This window comes from Neodiprion fabricii, chromosome 2 (genome assembly GCF_021155785.1).
Source record: "Neodiprion fabricii isolate iyNeoFabr1 chromosome 2, iyNeoFabr1.1, whole genome shotgun sequence".
In the NCBI taxonomy this organism is placed as follows: Eukaryota; Metazoa; Arthropoda; class Insecta; order Hymenoptera; family Diprionidae; genus Neodiprion; species Neodiprion fabricii.
The window spans coordinates 23,787,811-23,808,488 of NC_060240.1; the positions used below are offsets into that span (position 1 = coordinate 23,787,811).

Genomic DNA, 20,678 nt, shown 5'->3' on the forward strand with positions numbered 1-20,678 from the left:
AAAAATCCTGCTGTTACACTTCAAGGACACGTTTTTTTATTTCGGATATCAACCACCCGCACGAGTAGAAATATATCAGAAATATTTCAAATATGTTTTCCGCATCGTTTCAAATATGTGTCATATATGTGTCTCTGTCTGTATTTATAATTCAGAAAATATTTCGAAGTTCTTGCATTAGAATATATAACATATTTCAAATAAGATGTTTCTGATATATTTCTCACATATGTCAGCTACGTTTTACTTGTATTACGAACGTAAACATATTTCTAACATATTTCTGAAATGTTACAATGGGATTTTTAACATATTTCAAATAAAACATTTCTGAAATATTTCGTGCCGTATGTTTCTTGAAAAAATCCTACCGATATACCTGATTTATGATTGTCTTATTTCATGAAGCTAATCAATAACTTCGCTATAAATGTGAAAAAATCTCGAGCAATTCTCACCGCCATGTTCCGCAACTTTTCTCAACATTTCTGGAGGGACGTATTCGTGCGGCAATTCTTGAAATACTTCCTGACCTCCTTGGCTAACATTTCCACTTCCTGTGAACACGAAAGTTAAGGGCCCAATGGATTTTGGCATCGCGCCCAAAGCCACTTCGTATCCAGCATCTCTGATTGCCTGACGAGCCATTGACGAATTTCTATAATTATGAGCAGGCCCGATATGCTGTGAACGAAAACAATTTGCATTTTACACTAAAATCTAATAGCACCTGAATTCACCATGCTTCATTGTACGTTTGTATAATATGTGACAATATTTTGTAGGATTATACATTAATTATATTCGGTTCGGCGAAAATGGTGCAGTACTGTTTTGTTCAAACTTCAATATGTAAAATATTTTACTCAAATTCGATACTTTCTTTGGGTGATATATGCCCACAAAATTTCCGCAGTCACCTAGGGGCCGTCTCTAAACACAGAAGGTTATTTACCAGGATTTTTTACCTTCCCCCCTCGCTGCCCCAGATTGTTACTTAAAATTTTTTTCTCCAAATGATTCCGTAGAACACAACATATGATGGATAATTCACTGTCTGTATTCTCGGAATGAAGTTCAAATATTGATTGATGAACGATTTCAGTGACTGGTATCAGGAAGATGCTTCAATATCGGCAGAAAACTAACGTTGTCAATTTTCAATTACATTTTCAATTCGATTTCACGTTTAATTTCTCCCAACTTTTGCAATTTGCATAAAAATCGATCCTTCATTACTGTTATAATTTATACAGATATATATATATATATATATATATATATATATTTTTTTTTTTTATTTTTTTATTAAACTATATAGAATATAAATCTATATAGAATTCTATTAAACGATAGTTCCGTCGTTACGATAAATACGTATTTTCAGAATAAGGAATAGATAAAATTGAATTGAATTACAATGGTAATTAGTAATTAATTTCTTTCATTCCCTTTTTTGAAAGTCATTTGTACTCAATTTTATTATAATTACCTCTAGAAAGGTAATTCTTGATTGGGTTTTTCTCAATCATATACGATGAACATAATCATAGTAATCGGTAATTAAAGTATTGCACATGCGTGCTTAGAGTACTAGCGAATATGCTACTTATTTATTGAGACTTGAAAATACTTGCGTAAGAAATTGCCCGACCCCTTGTCTCCTCCCCTTTTCTAAAAACCTTACGTAATTTATGGACAGCCCCTTATGTGCTGACATTATAAGTTTATCATTACATTACATATCATTACAATCTTCGTTGAAATGAATTAAAAGAATTAATAATGATGCAATTAATAGATTTCGAAGGTAACTGCAATGATAAACGAAACAGAGTCAGTCGAGTCCTTATAGAAAAATATCCTATAAAACAAATACAACAATAAAAACCTAAAAACGGCAAGAAGCTTCCTCTCTTTCGAAAAATTCGAAAATTCTATTTCTCATCACTACCCATATGAATCTGACACTCAACTGTCGAAAGTACAAAAACAAAAAAATCATGATTTTTAGCGGGCAAGTTTCGATTAATTCTGTAAACGTGTAAATTTTCTAAAGAACTGTATATCATTGAAACATAATTTCTACGAAAAACTGTAATATTTTCTTATCAACCACATTTTATTCTTACAAAAACTGCAGCAGTTTAGGAAATAGTGCAATAGAATTACGTAAAAATATTTCTGAATTTTTTCACGCAGCGAATTATTTCAGTGTTGATTTTATCATGAATTTTGACACGCCTAAAACTTCAGGTTTTTTTTCGAACGAATCTTCAAAAAGTACTTATTCCAATAAAAGGAGGATTTCTTGGAAAAATAGTGTAAAATGGGAGAAGATATAATTCATTAAATTTCGTGAGCATGTCAGAATTTTTACACTAGGTTCCAGGGAAACCTCTATCTAAGATAAAGATGCATTTGATTATATTCTTGCCATAAACGGAGTATGATGTCCCAAGGCTAACAATCTCAGTCCAAGTCCATGCAAAATGTTGACCATCCCAGCAACTCCTGCATATTTTCCAAAAGCGACAACTCTTTGACCCGTATCATCTGTTAACTTTTCGAAGTCCAGTAACCGAATGTTTTTCTCTAAGATGGCATCTAGAAGAGGCATATTGCTCTCCTGTGCTTTTATAGTATGAGAAAAACAACAGTAAGTCTTATTTGGTATTAGCTGATCGACGGGGACTTGTTTTACGCCAAAAATAACGGACGCTGAACTGATGTCTTCCTGCAAAGAAGCACCGGCCGCTAGATAGGATTGCATTGGATACGCCCGCCTGTTGCTCGGCTGCACAATAACTTTGACTCCAGCTCTCGTTAATCGCCGCACATTTGACGGCGCCAATGGTGCTCGACGTTCCCATACTGACTGATCCTCCCTTCTTATGGCTATTATCTTTCCCTTCAAGCTCTAGAATATCACACAAAATTGGTAATTTGAATGTAATTAACAGAACTAAAAAAGTAGATACGTCATAAAAATAATATAATCAATAAATAATATGAAATACTTGAGTACGTTATGTGCTATTTTACATAATGCAACTACAGTTTAATTTAATATATTATAATAGACCTTTAGGAAACACAGGACGTCTAGCAATATCTAGACTTTATACGAGGTTCTAGTGCTATTGTTAAAAAATCAGAAAATACGCGAATTGTTGTTTTAATAACTGAGAATATTTAGATGTACCGTAATACATAGCTCATTGTCAGTCGTGTTCACCGTCAATCATATTTCGGAGCAGATGATCCTATACTCTGTCCGCCGAGAGACTGACCTACTTACGAAGCCAAACGCGTCCAGTTTGGTCAGATCCTGCCCAAAGCTCTGCTCACTTTACCCGGACCAGGTAAACGAACAAGGTCACACAACAAAGACAAGAGAACTCAGGCATTCAAACCTAACGGTTAATTTAAAACCTAGTAATTGATTCCAAACCTGACAGTTCATTTCATACCATTTTAAACCATCGAGCGTCAGTCGTTGCAACGTTGTGAGTCAGTCCGGACGTGTGAAATTCGAATTGTGATTTTGTTATTCTGGTTGATTAATACATATGATGGCAGAAAATATGGACGAGGAAGTAGAAAAAAATTTATCGAGTTATAATGAGACCGCGATGTTCATATAATTTCACTTATTAGTCCTTTTACAGAGCGTGGACTTTTGATGCAGAGCACAAATGTATGAAATTATAGGTACGATATTGAAGGAGCTCCGCTATCCCAGCCCGACCCCCACTCGACCTAAACCTGCGCGATGCTAGGTCCGTCTCTTGCCGGACAGAGTATAAACTTGTTCAAGGTAACTATTAGCGTACGTTTTGGACGTATCTTAACTAAGTTATCTTGAGGTCAACTTTTAATCTTTTCGGTAAGTTATGTAAAAACAGACATCTTAAAGGCAACTTTTAGACACTGGTGTTTACTGGGGAGTGGTTCCATTCGGGTGATCCGAGCCTAACAAGCGACTACCAGGGTCGCAGAGTTCAAAAAACGCGGACAGAACAAAAATCATTTCATTGCATGAGGATACTGGCGAGTGTCAGGAGCAGGGTAGTAACATAAGATGTACAAACAACAATAAAGTAATGACGCGAATCTATATCGTGAATTCATAAAAATGATCAGCATTATACCGATATTTTAAAGACCAGCGCTGCTCGACGTTTTAGCATACTTTATAATGTTTATTGTAAAACAAACGAAGTATGATAATGTGGAGTACTTACACTAGAGTAACGAGAGTTATGTATCACATTGCTGCTTGGAAGGTGGGTAGGAAAATTTAAGCCGCATCGTAATTTCGTAGATCTCAAAACTTCCATCTCACTTTATTGAAGTGAGACCCCGCTGATAATTGACGTTCCAACGAATTGATGAGCAATTGTTACTGTTAATAACATAAGAATTGTGTTAGATTTCAAAATGAACAGCATGTGTGTATAGTAAGATACTGCGTGTGGAAGCACCTTCTGTTGTTTCCGACCAGCGCCGTGCCTAGGGGTGGGGCAAAGGAGCAGCCGCCCTAGGCGCCGTGCTGTGAAGGCGGCATTCGGGTGAAATTTTTTTCATAAAATCAAAACATACGGTACGTATAATAAAATTGAAAATGATTCTCCTTGCGTATTTGTCATGGTTTCATTTGTCATTATGCCACCAGCATAACAGAAATTGGTGTGGAAATGACAATATCAAATGTATTGCAACATGCGCCACATACTACTTCAGTGCCTCACCCTGCACATTCACCATGGATCCCGCACGCACGACGACGAACGCGTGACAAACCACCGAGTCCATCATCTATCATTTGTTAATTTTCATTTAACCCGTTATGTACAGACTCCCAAATAAAATCATAAAAAACACACAGGGTGGGTGCCACGCCATATTTATAAAACGTTCAATTTTCAATATTTTTTGCTCAATATTTAACTACATACTCTCAATATACCACAATTCAAGATTAAATTGTTTCCATAAGGCTAACATAACAAAATCGTATGATACATTTTAAAGTTGGAAGTGATCGACTTTGATGAAACTGTGAAAACTTAGAAATATATTCAATGAAATGAAAATATGCGAAAATTTCTATTTTTCCTCAGAAATAGTGTAACATGAGCCACTTATTTGGCGTGGGATGGTTCACACCCCAGATGTCCACAACAGGTTAGAGTCTATAGTCAATTCTGAAACAGTACCCTAAATTTTTTTCAGATTTTTTATACATCCGGTTAATTATTTATAAATATTGAGAGTGATTTTGAAAGGGACCTTTTTTAAAATTCTCTAAAAGTTCTAAAAAATTCTATTTTTTTTTCAAAACATGCCAAGACCGGGCCTGTGATAGGCCTGTTAAAAAAAATGTAAATACTCACTATGTTTTTGATAAGAATTCCCAAAAATTCTTGATACTTCGTTTTTTCACTTAGAACATTTCTAGACCGGTTTCACTGTGAAGTTGATGAAAAAAAGCTGAATAGACCAAAAAAAATAAACAAAAATCACTCCATATTGGAACTGGAATAGAAATATTCTAAGTGAGAAATAGAAGTTTTCAGCATTTTTTAGTAATTTACAGACTGTTTTAACAATCTTATAGTTGACCAAAAAAATCGAAAGCTCTGAAAAAAAAAATAGAAAAAAAATCAGCCCATCATGGACCCGATCTTGAAATATTTGGAAAAGAAAATACAGTTTTTGAGGATTTTTTGAAAATTCTAAATAAGGTCATTGTCAAGATCATTCTAGATACTTATAAATAATTAACCAGTTGAATAAAAAATCTGAAAGAATTGAGGGTAGTATTTCAGAGTTGAGACAATTCCATAAAAAATCAAAAATGATGAGGGTCAGACGTTAGTTGGGTTTGCATGGAATTCTCGATACATACGTATATTTATATTGATAAAAGCGGTTTCTCTAAGCCTGTCCCAGACGCCCCAAGAGCTAGGCACGGCACTGTTTCCAACACCTGTTGGGAAGTTCGATTTCCTCATTTCCGAACAGTGCGGTAAAACAACGTTGATTCTGTGTTGGACAATATAATAGTACATTATGTGACAATCGCGGGAAGTAAGCGATACTTGCACGAGTGCGACGTTTGCCGCCCAAGCGAAGCAAGGATGGCAAGAAGCACGAGTGGAGGGTCACTTGCCCGCACGAGTTATGTATACCATTTTTTTACACAAGTGTGGTAAGGCCGCGATAAGATCTGATAAAAGTGGTATTGGTACACAGAGAAAAGCTAATGTGAATTTTTTTAATCGATGTTAGTAATCCGAGCATCGCCTTCGCTCCTTAGCGCCGTGTTTGTATACATCGATTATAATCTGGTAAATACACAGTGAGCAGGAGTATGTTATTCATACAGCACCGAAACATCGTGTTTGTATACATCGATTGTAATCTGGTAAGTACACAGTGAGCAGGAGTATGTTATTAAAATTCTAGAGATCTCTGTAAAGGTAATATTCACTCACCGCCCCATACAGCACCGAAACGATGCTACAACGTTGCAGCAACGTAACTTTGCAATATTGGCAATGTTGTAGCAATGTTTCTATGTCGCGTCTATTGCATAACATCTGCAATGTTTCTGCAATATTGCCAAAATTCCTGCAATATTGCAAAATTCCCGCGCCAATATTGCGATTTTTTTGACCCATACGTTGTCGAAGGTCACTTTTAAATAAATGATACAATCTAGATAGAAACTTTTATTTTGACTTAGAATATATTTTTGGTATTGTTTTATACAGGTATTAATAGCAATTAATAACAGTTATATAATGTGCTTAAAAATATTCGATGATACATATATATTAGACCGGTCCAGAAAAAAATAATTTTTTTCCTTCCGCCTTCCTCATTAAACTGTTGTTCATGATGAACAACAAATCCCCTGCAAATTTCAGCTTGATCGGAGAAGATTTAGAGATCCCGCTTTCGAGTTTTCGTTTTTACATCGAAATAACACGTAAGAAAATGTTTACCTCAAATGACCGTCGATTTCGCGTGAAAATGAAGACGAAAAAAAATATATATATATATATATATCATTATACCTATCTCTACATTTATTAGTTTCCGTCCTATGTATATAGAACTTGAAGTGATATCACCCGGGTAAAAACAATATATTAATATGTATAATAATTAGATATTATCATTGTACTTAACGTTATAATAATCATAGGAACTCGATCTGATTGTGGGTGTGAACTGTTAATGAATAAGAAGCGCAAGAGCGTGAGAAATTAAAAATAAAAAGTGATCTCCGATTGAGAAACAAATTCAGTAAAATACCACAAGTCTCAACAATCGGAAAAGAATAGAAACGGAACGATTAGCAGAATTATGAATCCCATTTCTTTAAGTTTCCGAATTAAGCATGAGTTATTCTAATGAGACACTGTTCGTTTTAATCTGTTTATTCGTTTCTAGTCGATTTTATCTGTTCTTTCCTATCTCGTCATATTCGCGACAATGCCACCTCTAATAGCTTGTTCGTTTTAATGATTAATTAATAAGGGATGGCCATTATCAATCCGATTCAATTCTTTCTATCCAAATTATTTCTTTTCAAAGAATACGAAAAATCCGTTTGGATAAAGAAATCGGAATAGATCGTATTGAAATTCTCAATCCATTTCTATTCTTTTCCGATTGTTGGGGTGGATCTCGTTTTTTAGACGGAGAACACGAAAATTGACGTTATGATCAATGCAGATAAGCGGGACAAGCGGTAGACAAATACATGACAAATTCTGAATATACTATCAACCGAAGACAGAAATTTCGTAGCCTTTCGCAGCATATATACACGTAATTATTGTATACTTACTTGCCAAGAAAACCGCCATGATGTGAACAATCACTGCCGGAACAAACCTTATATCACGCCATACACTTCGTTACGATTCACTAAAAACGCTGAAACACGCGCAAACCGGTGACGTGCAGGTCAACGCACGTGGACGAAATTTATAGGTGATCCATTTTCGCACACGCGAAATATGAAAGAAAAAAGTCCCATATATACAGATATGCGCATATATGTATATATGTATAATGCACGCACAATAATTAAATACACACGTGCAGATAATTTCTTGGCTTTATACACGTATGTGAAGATGGGATTTATATAATAATAATATATATAATAATGCTGATATAAAAATTATCATATATACATATTGCAAACTTATATTGCAGAAACATTGCGTAACATTCCGTTTGCAAAGATCTTACAGCAACATTGCAATGCAATTCAATGAAAATGAGATTTGCAATGTGATGAGACATTGCTGCAATCTTGCGTGCTGTCTGGGCACACATTTCGCAGGTACGGTAAAACGAACTTACCGCACGCTGTGTCAAAACTGGGTTCACGTACAAATGAGCGATCTCTGACTCTTACGATTACAACCGTTGACTGAAGATTGCTAAACATAACTAGCCATGGGTGTTCTTGCGAAATAACCGAGTACAATGTACATCAACATAGTGGCCAGCACAACTTACTGGAATATAATAATACTGGAGCGATTACTACGGTGGCGGGGGTTCTAAAGAGAGAAATAGCATCGAAAGGAAGTGTTGTCTCCTTCTATTAGCTACTGCGCATGCGTGGGAGAGTTTAAGTAAAAATGTTATCTCACAGATTTACAAAAGAAAACGCGTGCGAAAGGGGTAAATAATCTCTGATGTACAAGGTTTTGGAAGTCTCTACGAGCCCCCTGACACTGGCCAGCTTTCCCTATATGATAAATGCAAACGCGTTTTGTTTCGAAATCTGAAGTTCTTGAAATCGCCACCAGCAGCGCTGGCTGTTCTGTGTGAATCTTCGATATAAAGCAAGGAGCGAGGCAGGACGTAACCTTGGCCTCCCCTTAAACACTCCGACCGCTCCGATTATTGTGTTCATCATGCTGTTATTCTTGTGACGTGTGAAATTTATTGTTTAAATTGAGTGAAAATTGTAAAATATATAAAACTGTTTTATGCAATCACGATGGCTTGGCATTCCCGTGCAAAGACCATGCGCATGAAATAATATATCAATTAACCCAACTTTACGTATCTAAAAGGATGCAGCAGTACTGCACACGCATGAATGCAGAGCAACAAAAAGACAAGCAATTGTACAAAAAGAAAGCTAAATTCTGCAAAACATAAACGTACACATGTAACACATATGTACATTTTGTATTATATTCATTATTCTATTCATTATATTCATGCGAAAATAAATGAATATTTTCACTCTTACATACGGATGTTTTTTATCGTCTATGTGCGTACCTTATTACATTCCTAGTACCTATTTTCTAAGTCAACTTAGAATATTCTCATTTGTTGAAGGACTATTGCTGAATACTTAAAATTGGTCATTGAATAATGGTGTTCATAAAGTTATCTACAATATTTTCATTATTCTCTTATTTCATATTGATTTTACAAAAAGTTGTCTGCAATATTTTTATTATTGTTTTATTTCATATTTATTAAACAAAAAATTATCTACAATAGTCTTATATTCATGTGAAATATTCGAGACGACGATGCAACATATATCTATATATGAGAAGTTCTTACAGAACAGCTAGCGCCACAGTGTGGCAAGCACATTTCGCGTGCCACTTTTACCTACCAGTGTCAGGGGGCTGGTCTATAATATACAGATCAGTGCTCTCCGTACACTCTTTCCTATAGAAAATAATTGCGCGGGGGGGGGGGGGGGGGCGGCGGCGTACGTTCCAGTTGTATTATAATTCTGCGATATCAGCTAACAGCTTTCCCAGTCTTCCGAGCCTTTATCATGATGTTCAGTCCAGGAATATAAACTCTATGATCATAATATTATCTCTATGATGCTCACTCGTGCTATTGCAACACTCGCCTGCCTTCGGCTCATACAGCCAACTCCGCAAGCGTATGCGAGTGAACTTCAAACTTGTCGGAAATTGCCCATATGGGTCGTTTTATTTATCACATTTCGGAAACGAAAGGTTTGAAAGAAGCTGATTTTTGAATATTGACCAATTATATGTTTGTCAGTGCTTTCGTTTTCAAAACGTTTTTGGAATTATTGTTATATGGAGTTTATAACACAAAATCAACGTACAACGAACACTTGTCCGAAGAACTAGATCAACATCCGTATGTCTACCAGTAAAATGTTAACCTTCCGGCTAACTTGTTTTCCGTCCGAAACTAAATTCGAGTTCAATTCAATACGAATTTTGTGATAATGATTGGCGATGCAGTATCTTTATTTTGGATGCGTTCCAATATCATCCGGCAGCGCTAAAAACTCTCTATGGCAGAGGCAGAGCTGCTCACGAACTCGACAGCACAAAAAAGATAAAAGATTGTTGTTGACAGTACTGGGAGCTAATATCGGAATGCCTCCTCCATGTGTGTTTATTTGCTCTACAGAAAGTGAAAGAGCAATTGAGTATTATAATAACTTTCTAATTGTCCGTTCGAGTGAAAAGATTATGTTCGGCCAAATCCAGTAATTTTCGAAGACAGGGACAAGGATTATTAAACATTAAATTCCTTTCTGTATATTTATAATCAAAAAGAAAAGAGTAGGTTGGTGCGAAGAAGGAAAGGTACTGTTTTGATCTCTACACTAATTGAAACTCATGATATTTTGTAGTGCAATAAAAATATTGCGCCTTATTGCAGCAACCGGAGTTACATCTCTCATTTCAAGTTGCGGTATCCTACAACGGCCATCCCAAACGCTGTCAAGACGAATGATATTCGACGTAGTCAAACAAGTAATATTAGACGTTTAGGATGACTAATAATACGATACTCAACCTGATCATGAGCTGTAACTCCGATTGCTTGAATAAGGCACACATATTGTTCCGCGTCTGGCCGGGTTTTCACGAGCAGTAAAATGCTGCTACAATATTTTTCAGCCGAGTTTCCGACTAATAGAAATGCCAATAAAACAACGAAGCGCTACCTGATTCGTGCTAAATGTAAATTACCTATTGTATTGACATTCATACTGTTTAAGAACTAGACAGTAAAATACTAAGGTGTCATTTTGCTGTCCATAAAAATCCAGACTCTGGAGAAACTCATAGCATATTATATTTCGATAGTTTCTTTACTGTTCAAATATGAAGAATTCCATATTTCAATGCCTATTTCTCTTTCACTGTAATGAAATACAAACATAGAGCTATTATAAATAAAGTGAGCAACGTACGAGCGCCCGTGCAAGTGTAAAGGAAACGGACACTGATAAATATACTAACTGGATACAAGCTCGCCACCACATTGATGTCCCTGACAGAAACCACAGCAATGACTGGCAGTCAACTTCGCTACTACATAGGACGAGGTGATGTTAAACAAATCATTGCGCATAGGAGTAGAAAACTATGGTTCAATCGGCTACGGCAGTAACAATAATACAAATAATGGACCAAAACACCAACTGTAAGAAATCTTTAAGGTAGCATTCTATGACATTGCATATTGTAATATTAATAACAGTAATTTGATACGAAATAAAATTACTGGACTATAAATAAAAACAAGAATAAATTATGTGAAATATAAATGATGAAATATTTGTCATTTATTTAATAGAGAATAGCATCTGTAGAAACTAAAATTGACTAGATATGTACAAATTCTACATTTCATTCAATCGAGTGTACATTCTTTCCATGTCCTTACAAATTAGAACCAATGCAGTCATGATCATGTTCAGTTCAGGATTATAGTTGATAATCTTCTTTGTGACCTCCCCATTGTATACGGCTTTCTAATGTTCAATCTGTATAATTCATATAGTATGAGGTTTGAAATAATAGGTGGGCAGTATATTTTGCTTGTTATTTTATGCACCAAACGCAAATGAAAGAAAAGAAATGTTAACTATTACAGCTTTTATATCGACACTGTACATCAGTGTAATTCACGAGAAAAACATACAGTAATATTTGCTAAAAGGAGTACGTGAATTATCAAAATGGTAGAATTAGTTTAGTTAAAATAGTAGTAAATAGTGTAGGTAGTTTTCTTGGTTTTAGTATTGCAAGGAATTGAATCACAATTGTACTTATTGATGTGCCCAGACCACGGTCTTACATACAGGTCTTGCGACTCTGAGTTTCGACGTGGGCCTCTTAACGTGTCAAGCCGCTAGCGTCGCTGCGATCGAGGGATGCCCGGTGCGACAAGGATGACGATAGTCGCGCTCGCGCGTCACATGGGTGTGGAATCCTAACCCATAAATTTTATTTACATATTGGGAAATCTGCCGGGGGCGTGGCTTCTCCTTGCGGCAGAAGCAGTAACTATTCTAAAACGCATTTTTAAATCAGCTTTCGTGTTCTTATGTGAAAGTGTGTATTTATTTACAGTTATTAAACTCGAATTTTCAAAAAAAATTCAATAAAATATGAAAATTTCAATACAAGAAATTTGTGAGTTTGCAAATACTCCGCCTAGTCATAAAAATTTTATTGGTGGTGAAGATATACTTGATGCGGGACATCTAATGAAATTTGGCCTACAGCAATCAGATACTAGTTGTGATAATGAGTATAAAATAATTGCATTCTGTCTCCAAACTTCTCGTTTAAAAGATCCACCGCATGAAATTGTGGGTGCAATATCGCAACACTGGCTGCAATGAAAAATAAAATTTAATGTTTATTGTTTTTTATTTTTTCTGACAAATATTACACTACAAAAAATTTCATTTCATATTGATGATAAACAAATAATTATGAAATGAAATTCTATAGGTAATTACTTACATATTGGTATGAAGTCATTTTTGGTGAAATGTAATGAAAACACTTTTTTTGACTGTGTAACCTCATTCCCAATTTTCAATGCTTTTATCCAAGCTAATCGACGATCAATTACTTCATCTTCACCAAATTTATTTTTGATTACTACAAAACTAGAATTTGCCGAAGGAAAAGTGTAAAATCGAACTGTATTGTTCTTACTAGACTTGCTATTACACCCATACACGCAGCAGAAAGTTTTATATTTATTTTCTCGTGGTGGAAACTCCATGATTAAATTTTTTGATCAAATATTGAAATTTAAGATGTTTTTAAGTAATAACTAAGCTTACAGATAATAATTGATTACTTAATATTTAAAAAAAAGTTTAACACTTTTAAACTACATTTCTCACATATTATATTTGGTATCAGCAGTTTAAGCTTGACCTGCATAGAGTAGTTTATATTTGATCCGTCAGGTAGCGTATCTGAGTGGATGATTTCCCAATACAAAGGCTTATTCAAACATTGTAGGTTATGTTGATGCACCCCTCGATCGCAGCTCCATCTGGATTTTTCTTCAACAGAGGAGCCACTCTCTACCATTGGAATTCTATTGAGTCGCAAGACCTGTATGTAAGACCGTGGCCCAGACGATTTATCGACTTAGAAAATGGCGAACACTTGAGCCAGTTACAGAAATTGCATGATTTTTGATCAGTGCATAGAGACGAAGTTCAATATATGCTATAAGAATTTGTGTGATAAGCATATAAACATGATGTGAAAATTCTTCTAAACTTTGCTTCTGTGCATGTAAATAATCGAATACATATTTAGATCCCAACTACCAATACAATATTTTCTTCCGCAATATTGCAAAGGTGAGATAGTAGTACATGGCTAATAACAAACAATTGTTTATTATACGTACTTTTATAAGGAACTTCGTCCTCATCCGAATTTTCATGTGCCTCACTCGTTTCTTGTCGGAAAACTCTAAAAACGCTACCTTTCCGTAATCTTGTAAAATTCCTCCATCATTTGAAGTAATCGCTGGCGAAATGCTTTAAAAACAACTGTTTTCACTGGCACCCAATCTGGTTTTCCCATATTTTCTGCTAAACTATTTTTCGTTTTGCATTTGCCGTAGTCTGTGCGCGATCTTACCTTATTGGCTAATTGTTCATACACAGGACACTTATTTACTTCGCTCGCGGCATGGTGTAAGTCGTATTTCGTTCGACCTCTTACAGTTCGCGCACTGTTTATTCTTGTCGTTCTTACAGTCCCTTGTGTCGTGATCTTCTCCACAGGAGCTACAGGCCCTCTCATTTTTACACTTACTTCCCATGTGATTAAAACCACCGCATTTAAAACACCTGTTTATATCCAAGTCTTCAAATACTCTGCACTTTTCCCATCCGACAGAAATCCTCTTGTCCAGAATTATTCTTGTAAACACTGCTGGAGCAACATCCGCATATGCAGTGCTCGTCTCTATCTTCGGCCAGTACTTGATGTATGTGATTTTGAAATCCTCTTCCTTATCGATAAAGTGATTCTGATACCTGATAGTTAGTTCAAGATCTTCTGCGTTATGTTCATCGCTAATACCCACGATTTTTATTTTTAGCTTTTGTGGACGTTCTTGGATTACACTGTATTGGGGGCCTACCTTATCCTCTAAGGCTTTTTTGAGTACTTCGACATCTTCCGTATGCTCACAGCTTATCACTACCTGTCCTTTTCTTGCGTTGCTTATTTTTTTAACCCATATTCCCAGCTTTGCCGGGTGCACATCGGATGTTATTTTATCCCTTGTTCTCTTCCCTTCTTCATGATGCTTCGGTTTTACCACTATCGCCGGTATGTTCCTCGATAATCTGCTTGTTTGCGTTCCAATTTTGAGCGCACTCGCGTACGAGGATGGGGCCCTGTCCCCTGTTTCAGCATCCCTTCAAGCTCTCTCACTTTGTTGATCAGTAACTGGTTCTTGCTATCCATTTCTCTTACTAGTTTCCGCAGAATGACATTTTCCCTCCATACTGCGCTTTTTTCGTCTACTTTGCCATCCTCTCCCACAATAACACTCTCATTCGGCTCGTACATAACCTCTTTTTCCGCGCAGCACTGTAATTTGCTCTCATCTCCCGCGGTTCCCGCTCTTTTTGCACAGCTGTTGTGGAACGGAGTTCCACATTCTTCACATTCTAAATACTTCGTTTTTACTCCAGCCTCACAGTAACCACAAACGTTTTTGTCACTACCCCCAGGGTCCGGGACTCCTCCGTTCGCGGCCATTGCCGTATTATATGGGTATTACTTGTTAAATGTAAATTAACTGTATAAAAAACTGTATAATTGTATTACATTTTTTTTAATTCATTTCACACGTTATGCAATAAATATTATATTGGCCAATCATCACGACATCTAAAAAAACGTAATGCAAATGATAAGTATGACATAAAAACGGATGATCCGGATAGATCGGCTTTAGCCCAACACTCATTGGTTGAAGGGCACAGGTTTGATTTTGAAAATGTAAAGATTACTGACAAGGAAACAAACTGATAAAAGCGGCGAATCAAAGAAATGATTCATATTTCTAAAAACAACACAGTCAACAAAAAAACCGACATTCAAAATCTCAGTCACCTCTATTCGGACATCATATAAATTTTCAACAGGAACTATATGTAGACAATTAGGCCAACATAGCAACAAACATGTAAACATTTGTATAACTTCCAAAGATAGTTTTTAAAATAAACTACAGGCATATATTTACAATAAAGTATAGGCAGGTGGGTAGTTACTTCCTTCTCGAACATCATGTAATAAAAATCGCAAACGTTTAGGAATGTCGCCATATGGAAGTTTTGAACAATTTAGTTTTTCACATTAGTTTCAATAACAAGGTTAAACAATAAACAGTGGCATTTATGCAAATTAGTAAATTTGTAAACACTAAAAATTCTCATGTAAAAATTGTGATTTATTTTACATTAAAGAAACCTGGAGATGATAGGCGGGGTCCTGCCGAAACGTCATTTTGAAAAAACCTAACTGATTGCTATAATTGCATCATTTCATCCCTGACCATTACCCAACTAAATTGAATCTGTAGAATATATACTCGGTAACGAACATCAATATCAATTTCATTGTCAGTTATATATTTAAACGAACTTTGTACAGTGTTCATTTTTATCAGATCTCACTTGACAGTGTTCTGTCGAAAGAGCGTATGCGAAACGACTGATAACTTTCGCGTACTTCATCCGTATTAAAGAAATGCAGAACGTAGAACGCACGTTTCGACAGGTCTACCAAAGAAGACAAAGACGACGGGATATGAACAAACCGGCGCTCGAGTCGAGGCGTTCGCACGAGTGAATGTATGTACACATTCTTAGACATTCCCGCACGCTTAGCTACATTCCCGCAAGCTTAGATACATTCCCGCTCGCTCTTCTCAGCGTACGGGAAAGTGGCACTTTGCGAATGCAAATGCGTGCGTAAAACTGAACTTTGCGCATGATAATAGGAAAAATAATTTTTCCGTCCGCATTGTCGCTCTTTCCATGGAGTGGGGGCCACGAGAGGGATAGCTGCGCCCGCCTGCCTAGCTATTCCATAGAGCTCGTTACCCCCACTGCATGGGCAGAGCGACAGAGGGGACGGGAGAATGTTCTATCTTTTAGAGAACTACTTCAAAGCCGCTCGCAGCACGCTTACTTTATTTTATATATCTCTATGGTATGTACTACGTACTTCATGAACGGCGCTATCCCTCTCTTGATTATTAATTAATGCGTGAAAATTAGTTTCCCAATAATTTAACATTTTCAATTGATTTTCGAAATCATTTCAAGGCGATATACAGTATGAACAATGAAATCGGTCAATTTACTTGCTTAGTTTATTTTAATTTATACGCTTAATTGATTTTCATCAATTGTTAATTATTGATTGTTTTCCAAACTACGAAAATAATTTCCAAACGATTGGGAACATTAGTTTTAAAATTGGTTTCAATAGTCTGTCAGATATACGATCGTTACGTCAACTGAATAGCCAATCATCGTCGTATGATTCGTATAGAATTGAACTCGTATTTTGTTTCGGATCGGTAACAAATTAGCCGGAAAGGAAAAGCGTTAATGAACATCAATGCTTGTACAATGTTTTCGGACATATTTAATCCGAACCCGGTGTCTGAATTGCTGCCCATCACCCCCAGATTTTAAGTTACATATGGGGTATTTCACTCTACTTACGTATCAAAAAATTTTGTAAGGTTCGAGATCAACTAATTAATATTCCAAGCAGAAGTACTCAAAATGTGGGGATGACGGAGCAATTCCAACCCAGATTCGGATTCAGGACGTCGGAAAATATATAGGTCTCGTGGTCTAGTCTGCCAGATACGTGTTTTTTGTGTGTCATAACTCCCGTTCTCCACCAGCGCAGCAGTTTTTGTTTATCCTCTCCGATCTGTTCCATTTTGAATATTTTCAGATTTTTTAGTTTACTCGTTTCGGAAATGTTTTTTTTTAACCCGTACATCATGGAAGATTAAAGTCAGACAAAAACATTTGACATAAAAAAGGTAAACTTTTCGATGAACTATTTGATGCAATACATGTTATATTTCTGATGCCATCAAAATCTGAGGGCTGTAAAGCGATTCTGACACCGGATTCGGATTCAGCACATACAAAAACATGTAGAAAAGGTGGTCTGGTCTGCCGGACAACACACTTTCTTTGTATGGCTGTGTTATTTTCGCGCCACGTAAAAAATGTGATTGTACGTAGCAAAAATGAGATTCACGAACGAAAAAATATGTCTAAAATCACATTTGATGGGGGTGCTCTGGTCGATTTCAACGTTGACTTATATATTTCCGAATATCAAAGTTCACGTATCTTCAAAGCCAAAAAGGGCTTAACAGCCTCATTCTATACACAATTCTGAACAAAAATACTCCGAGGCATTTTCATTTGAGGCAGAAACAAAGAAATGCAGGTATTCTATGAAATCGCAATAGTAAATTCGTAGAATTGATTCCATTTCTTTATTTCTACGTCAAATGAAAATGTGTTGGAGTATTTTTGTTCAGAATTGTGTATAGAATGGGGCTGTTAACCTCTTTTTGTCGTCTGAGATACGTGGACTTCGATATCTGGAAATATTGTATACCTCAACGTCAAAATCAACCAGGGCATCCCCATAAGAGGTGGATCTTGAATTTCGAACTTCTCCCACATAAATGACATGGTAAACGTGGAATGTTTTCAAAATTTGTTACCACTTAGCCGTATGTAATGTATGGAGTGCTATTTTTCAGAGATATCCTTTTGCAAACATTGTTTTTTTCTCTAAACGTGGATCAAGTTTTTCAGGAGGGAGGGAAACAAATGTTGTGCTTGAACGAATCACCCCACTGTATTGATATATGACGACCAACACTTACACGAAAAATATCACTGCAGCCGTTTGAAGAAGAACACTATACACTGGTTGGGCTTACTTGTCAGACTGCATATGCGAAATAACCAACTTAGATATCACACTTGCTCTGAGGTTACGGGTCAATGATGGTTACAAAATTAATGATAACCTCAGCGTCATCACAAGTGATATATTTTTCGGCCCCTACCAGCAGCCATGACCCCGGTTTATATCTTTGTATCAAACTGCGAGTCATTGTTATCTTACATAATATATTATTAAATAATTTATTGTTCCAAGTTATTGATAATTATTTTAAACTAAGAGTACACTCACACAATCAACTTACATTCTGTTTTCAGCAAAGCAGTGTAACTATCCTTACCAGTGAATGTAAATAACTGTACATGTAGTGATGAGGCCAAGAAATGCTTGAAATAATAAAAAGAAATTATTCAAACGTCATGCACAAGTAAACTTCATTCAAAAAACACAACTCGTATAAAAACTAGAATTTGTAAAAAAAAAAATGTCCTCAATTTTAATGGAAGCTAAAGTATTGTTACCAAATGCGTCGCCCCGGTCACCCAAGCACAGTTTCATTACACTCAATGACACATTATCCGATTTTTTTTTTCACGGAACACTTGCAGAATTTAAAGCATGTAAACTCCTTAGTGTTTATAAAAACGTGTTAATAACGACTCATAATCACCCGCTATATAGGTGTGTATAATATACAGGATCTCCCAAAAGTTCCCGGACGGCTGAATAACTTAAAAACTTTGAATCCTACGAACAATGTTAGGCACTAAGGTTGTAGAATTTTTCTCTAGCTATGCAGTTGTGACTCTAAAACCATCTCAAGGTCGAACATTCGGCCTAGACCAACGACACCAATATTCTTGAAAGTCCTACAGTGGTCCGAGATACCAAAGCAAAGTCCATTAACCCAGGTAGCATTCTATCGCAAGTTCACGTAATGGCATTACCTGGACGCATGCATAACTGTCGGCAGCCACTATCTATCTGCTTCCACAGTTGTAGGAAGAGTTGAATATGCGCGCTTCTCAAAGCAGCCGGGTGCAGATTTGTGGCAGATGACATGCTGTGCCGCAAAAAAAAGAACTTCTCCTTAAACTAAGCCCTTACACACCATGTACAGAAGTTCCAATTGACGTGCAATCAACTACTTTCTATGTACTTTCTTCTTATTCGCACCTGTTCACCATGGCGCTATGTTAATATACTAGAAATGATGCATCAATTGACCTTATATACGAATCACAATATAGTTTCTACATTCGTGAAAAAATTACATGGAAAACCGTCGAATCGCCATCTGTACGTGGGAACTCGAAGTAAGCAGTGAGCAGACCCGTAAGTGTCTGTCGTACAAAAGCAGTGCAGCAGGATACGACTATCGTGCCCAATTCTGTCGTAAATTCGATCCACGCTGCAGTAGCATGCAATAATCATGTCAAATTCTGACGCAGAGTGGCGCCAAATACGCTCTTGCATAATCGGGTACTACAAAAAATGCTACTTGGGAACTCGTATATGGAAAGGGATAGCAACCACCCCCCCTTACAATAAGATACTGCACAATAGACCTAATTGCCATAGTCGCTACGAAAGGGGTAGGCCTCTAGTGGAGTATTTGTCAATGACAACAATAATCTTTATCAAAAGAGCAAATGAACCTACTTTTTATTCTGTATTAGATCTAACTCTGTGAATTTAAATGAAACCATCAGATGGTGGCGTCTCGTGAGAACCCTCACTCTCGAATCATGCACAAATAAAATTTCAGTAAATCCACATTTGATGATAGTATGGCTCATAATATCACTTTTAATTTCGTATTGCACTAAATAAAACAATAATTTAAAACGTGCCGTGATTTATACCTATGTGAATCATGTTAACTGGTATGAAAACAACGTCCTCGAGTTGCGGCCGTTAACCGACAGATAGCGCTGCCGTCGTTTCGCCATGATATCCAAGAGGCGTATAGGTGACCAAAGTAGTCTGGTGTTTCCATTTCAAATTTTCAAGTTAATCTCGAAATGGCCCTGACTTTCGACCTTGACCTCACGGTGACCTATACCGCTGAATATATAACGCTGACCTCTCCAATTTTCATGAGTAATATTATGCTTTAGCCGGCACAATTCACATCCTTAGTCTAAACCTAGCGTTCGACCTTGAGAGCTCAAAATTTAGAGTGTCTGATGTCATATCTGATCATAGACTTTTGCTCTTTTCATTTCCGGGATCAACAATGTGGGTCCCATTTGAGAAAATCGACTTGACCTTGAAGGTCATTGTCAAGGTCAAATCCAAAGTCACGACAATAGCCAGGGAAAAATCCTCCAACCTTAGTAACTGACGTTTTTTTCACTGACTCAA

At 36.5% G+C, this 20,678-nt stretch overlaps 2 protein-coding genes across 5 annotated transcripts in view; both read right to left on the reverse strand.

The window, feature by feature from the left end:
- LOC124175823 (alpha-aminoadipic semialdehyde synthase, mitochondrial) overlaps window positions 1-19,848 on the reverse strand; it is a 48,233-nt gene extending 28,385 nt beyond the window's left edge. The window contains exons 1-4 of one of the 4 annotated variants that reach the window (XM_046556392.1): window positions 18,289-19,848; window positions 4,248-4,408; window positions 2,438-2,920; window positions 459-684 (exon numbers count right to left, since the gene is read on the reverse strand). In XM_046556392.1, the coding sequence (XP_046412348.1) occupies window positions 459-684; window positions 2,438-2,920; window positions 4,248-4,343 (805 nt within the window). In that variant the 5' untranslated portion in view covers window positions 4,344-4,408; window positions 18,289-19,848. Of the gene's footprint in view, window positions 1-458; window positions 685-2,437; window positions 2,921-3,205; window positions 3,270-4,247; window positions 4,409-4,487; window positions 5,254-8,391; window positions 8,684-18,288 lie in introns of those variants that run through there. The other 3 variants (XM_046556391.1, XM_046556393.1, XM_046556395.1) reach the window with 3 other exon arrangements.
- LOC124175605 lies at window positions 13,945-15,107 on the reverse strand. Its single transcript, XM_046556005.1, has 2 exons — window positions 14,820-15,107; window positions 13,945-14,763 (listed from the first exon to the last, which is right to left on the reverse strand). The coding sequence occupies exons 1-2, from the start codon at window positions 15,105-15,107 to the stop codon at window positions 14,005-14,007; spliced, it is 1,047 nt and encodes a 348-aa protein (XP_046411961.1). The 3' UTR covers window positions 13,945-14,004.
- Window positions 19,849-20,678: the final 830 nt, after the last annotated feature.

What these genes read in the sequence shown, in the direction of transcription:
- LOC124175605 (XM_046556005.1), bottom strand. Translation starts at nt 15,107, where the DNA reads ATGGCCGCGAACGGAGGAGTCCCGGACCCTGGGGGTAGTGACAAAAAC. An exon ending in ATGTCATTCTGCGGAAACTA is followed by an intron (nt 14,764 to 14,819) that starts GTAAGAGAAATG and finishes GAGAGAGCTTGA; the next exon opens with AGGGATGCTGAAACAGGGGA.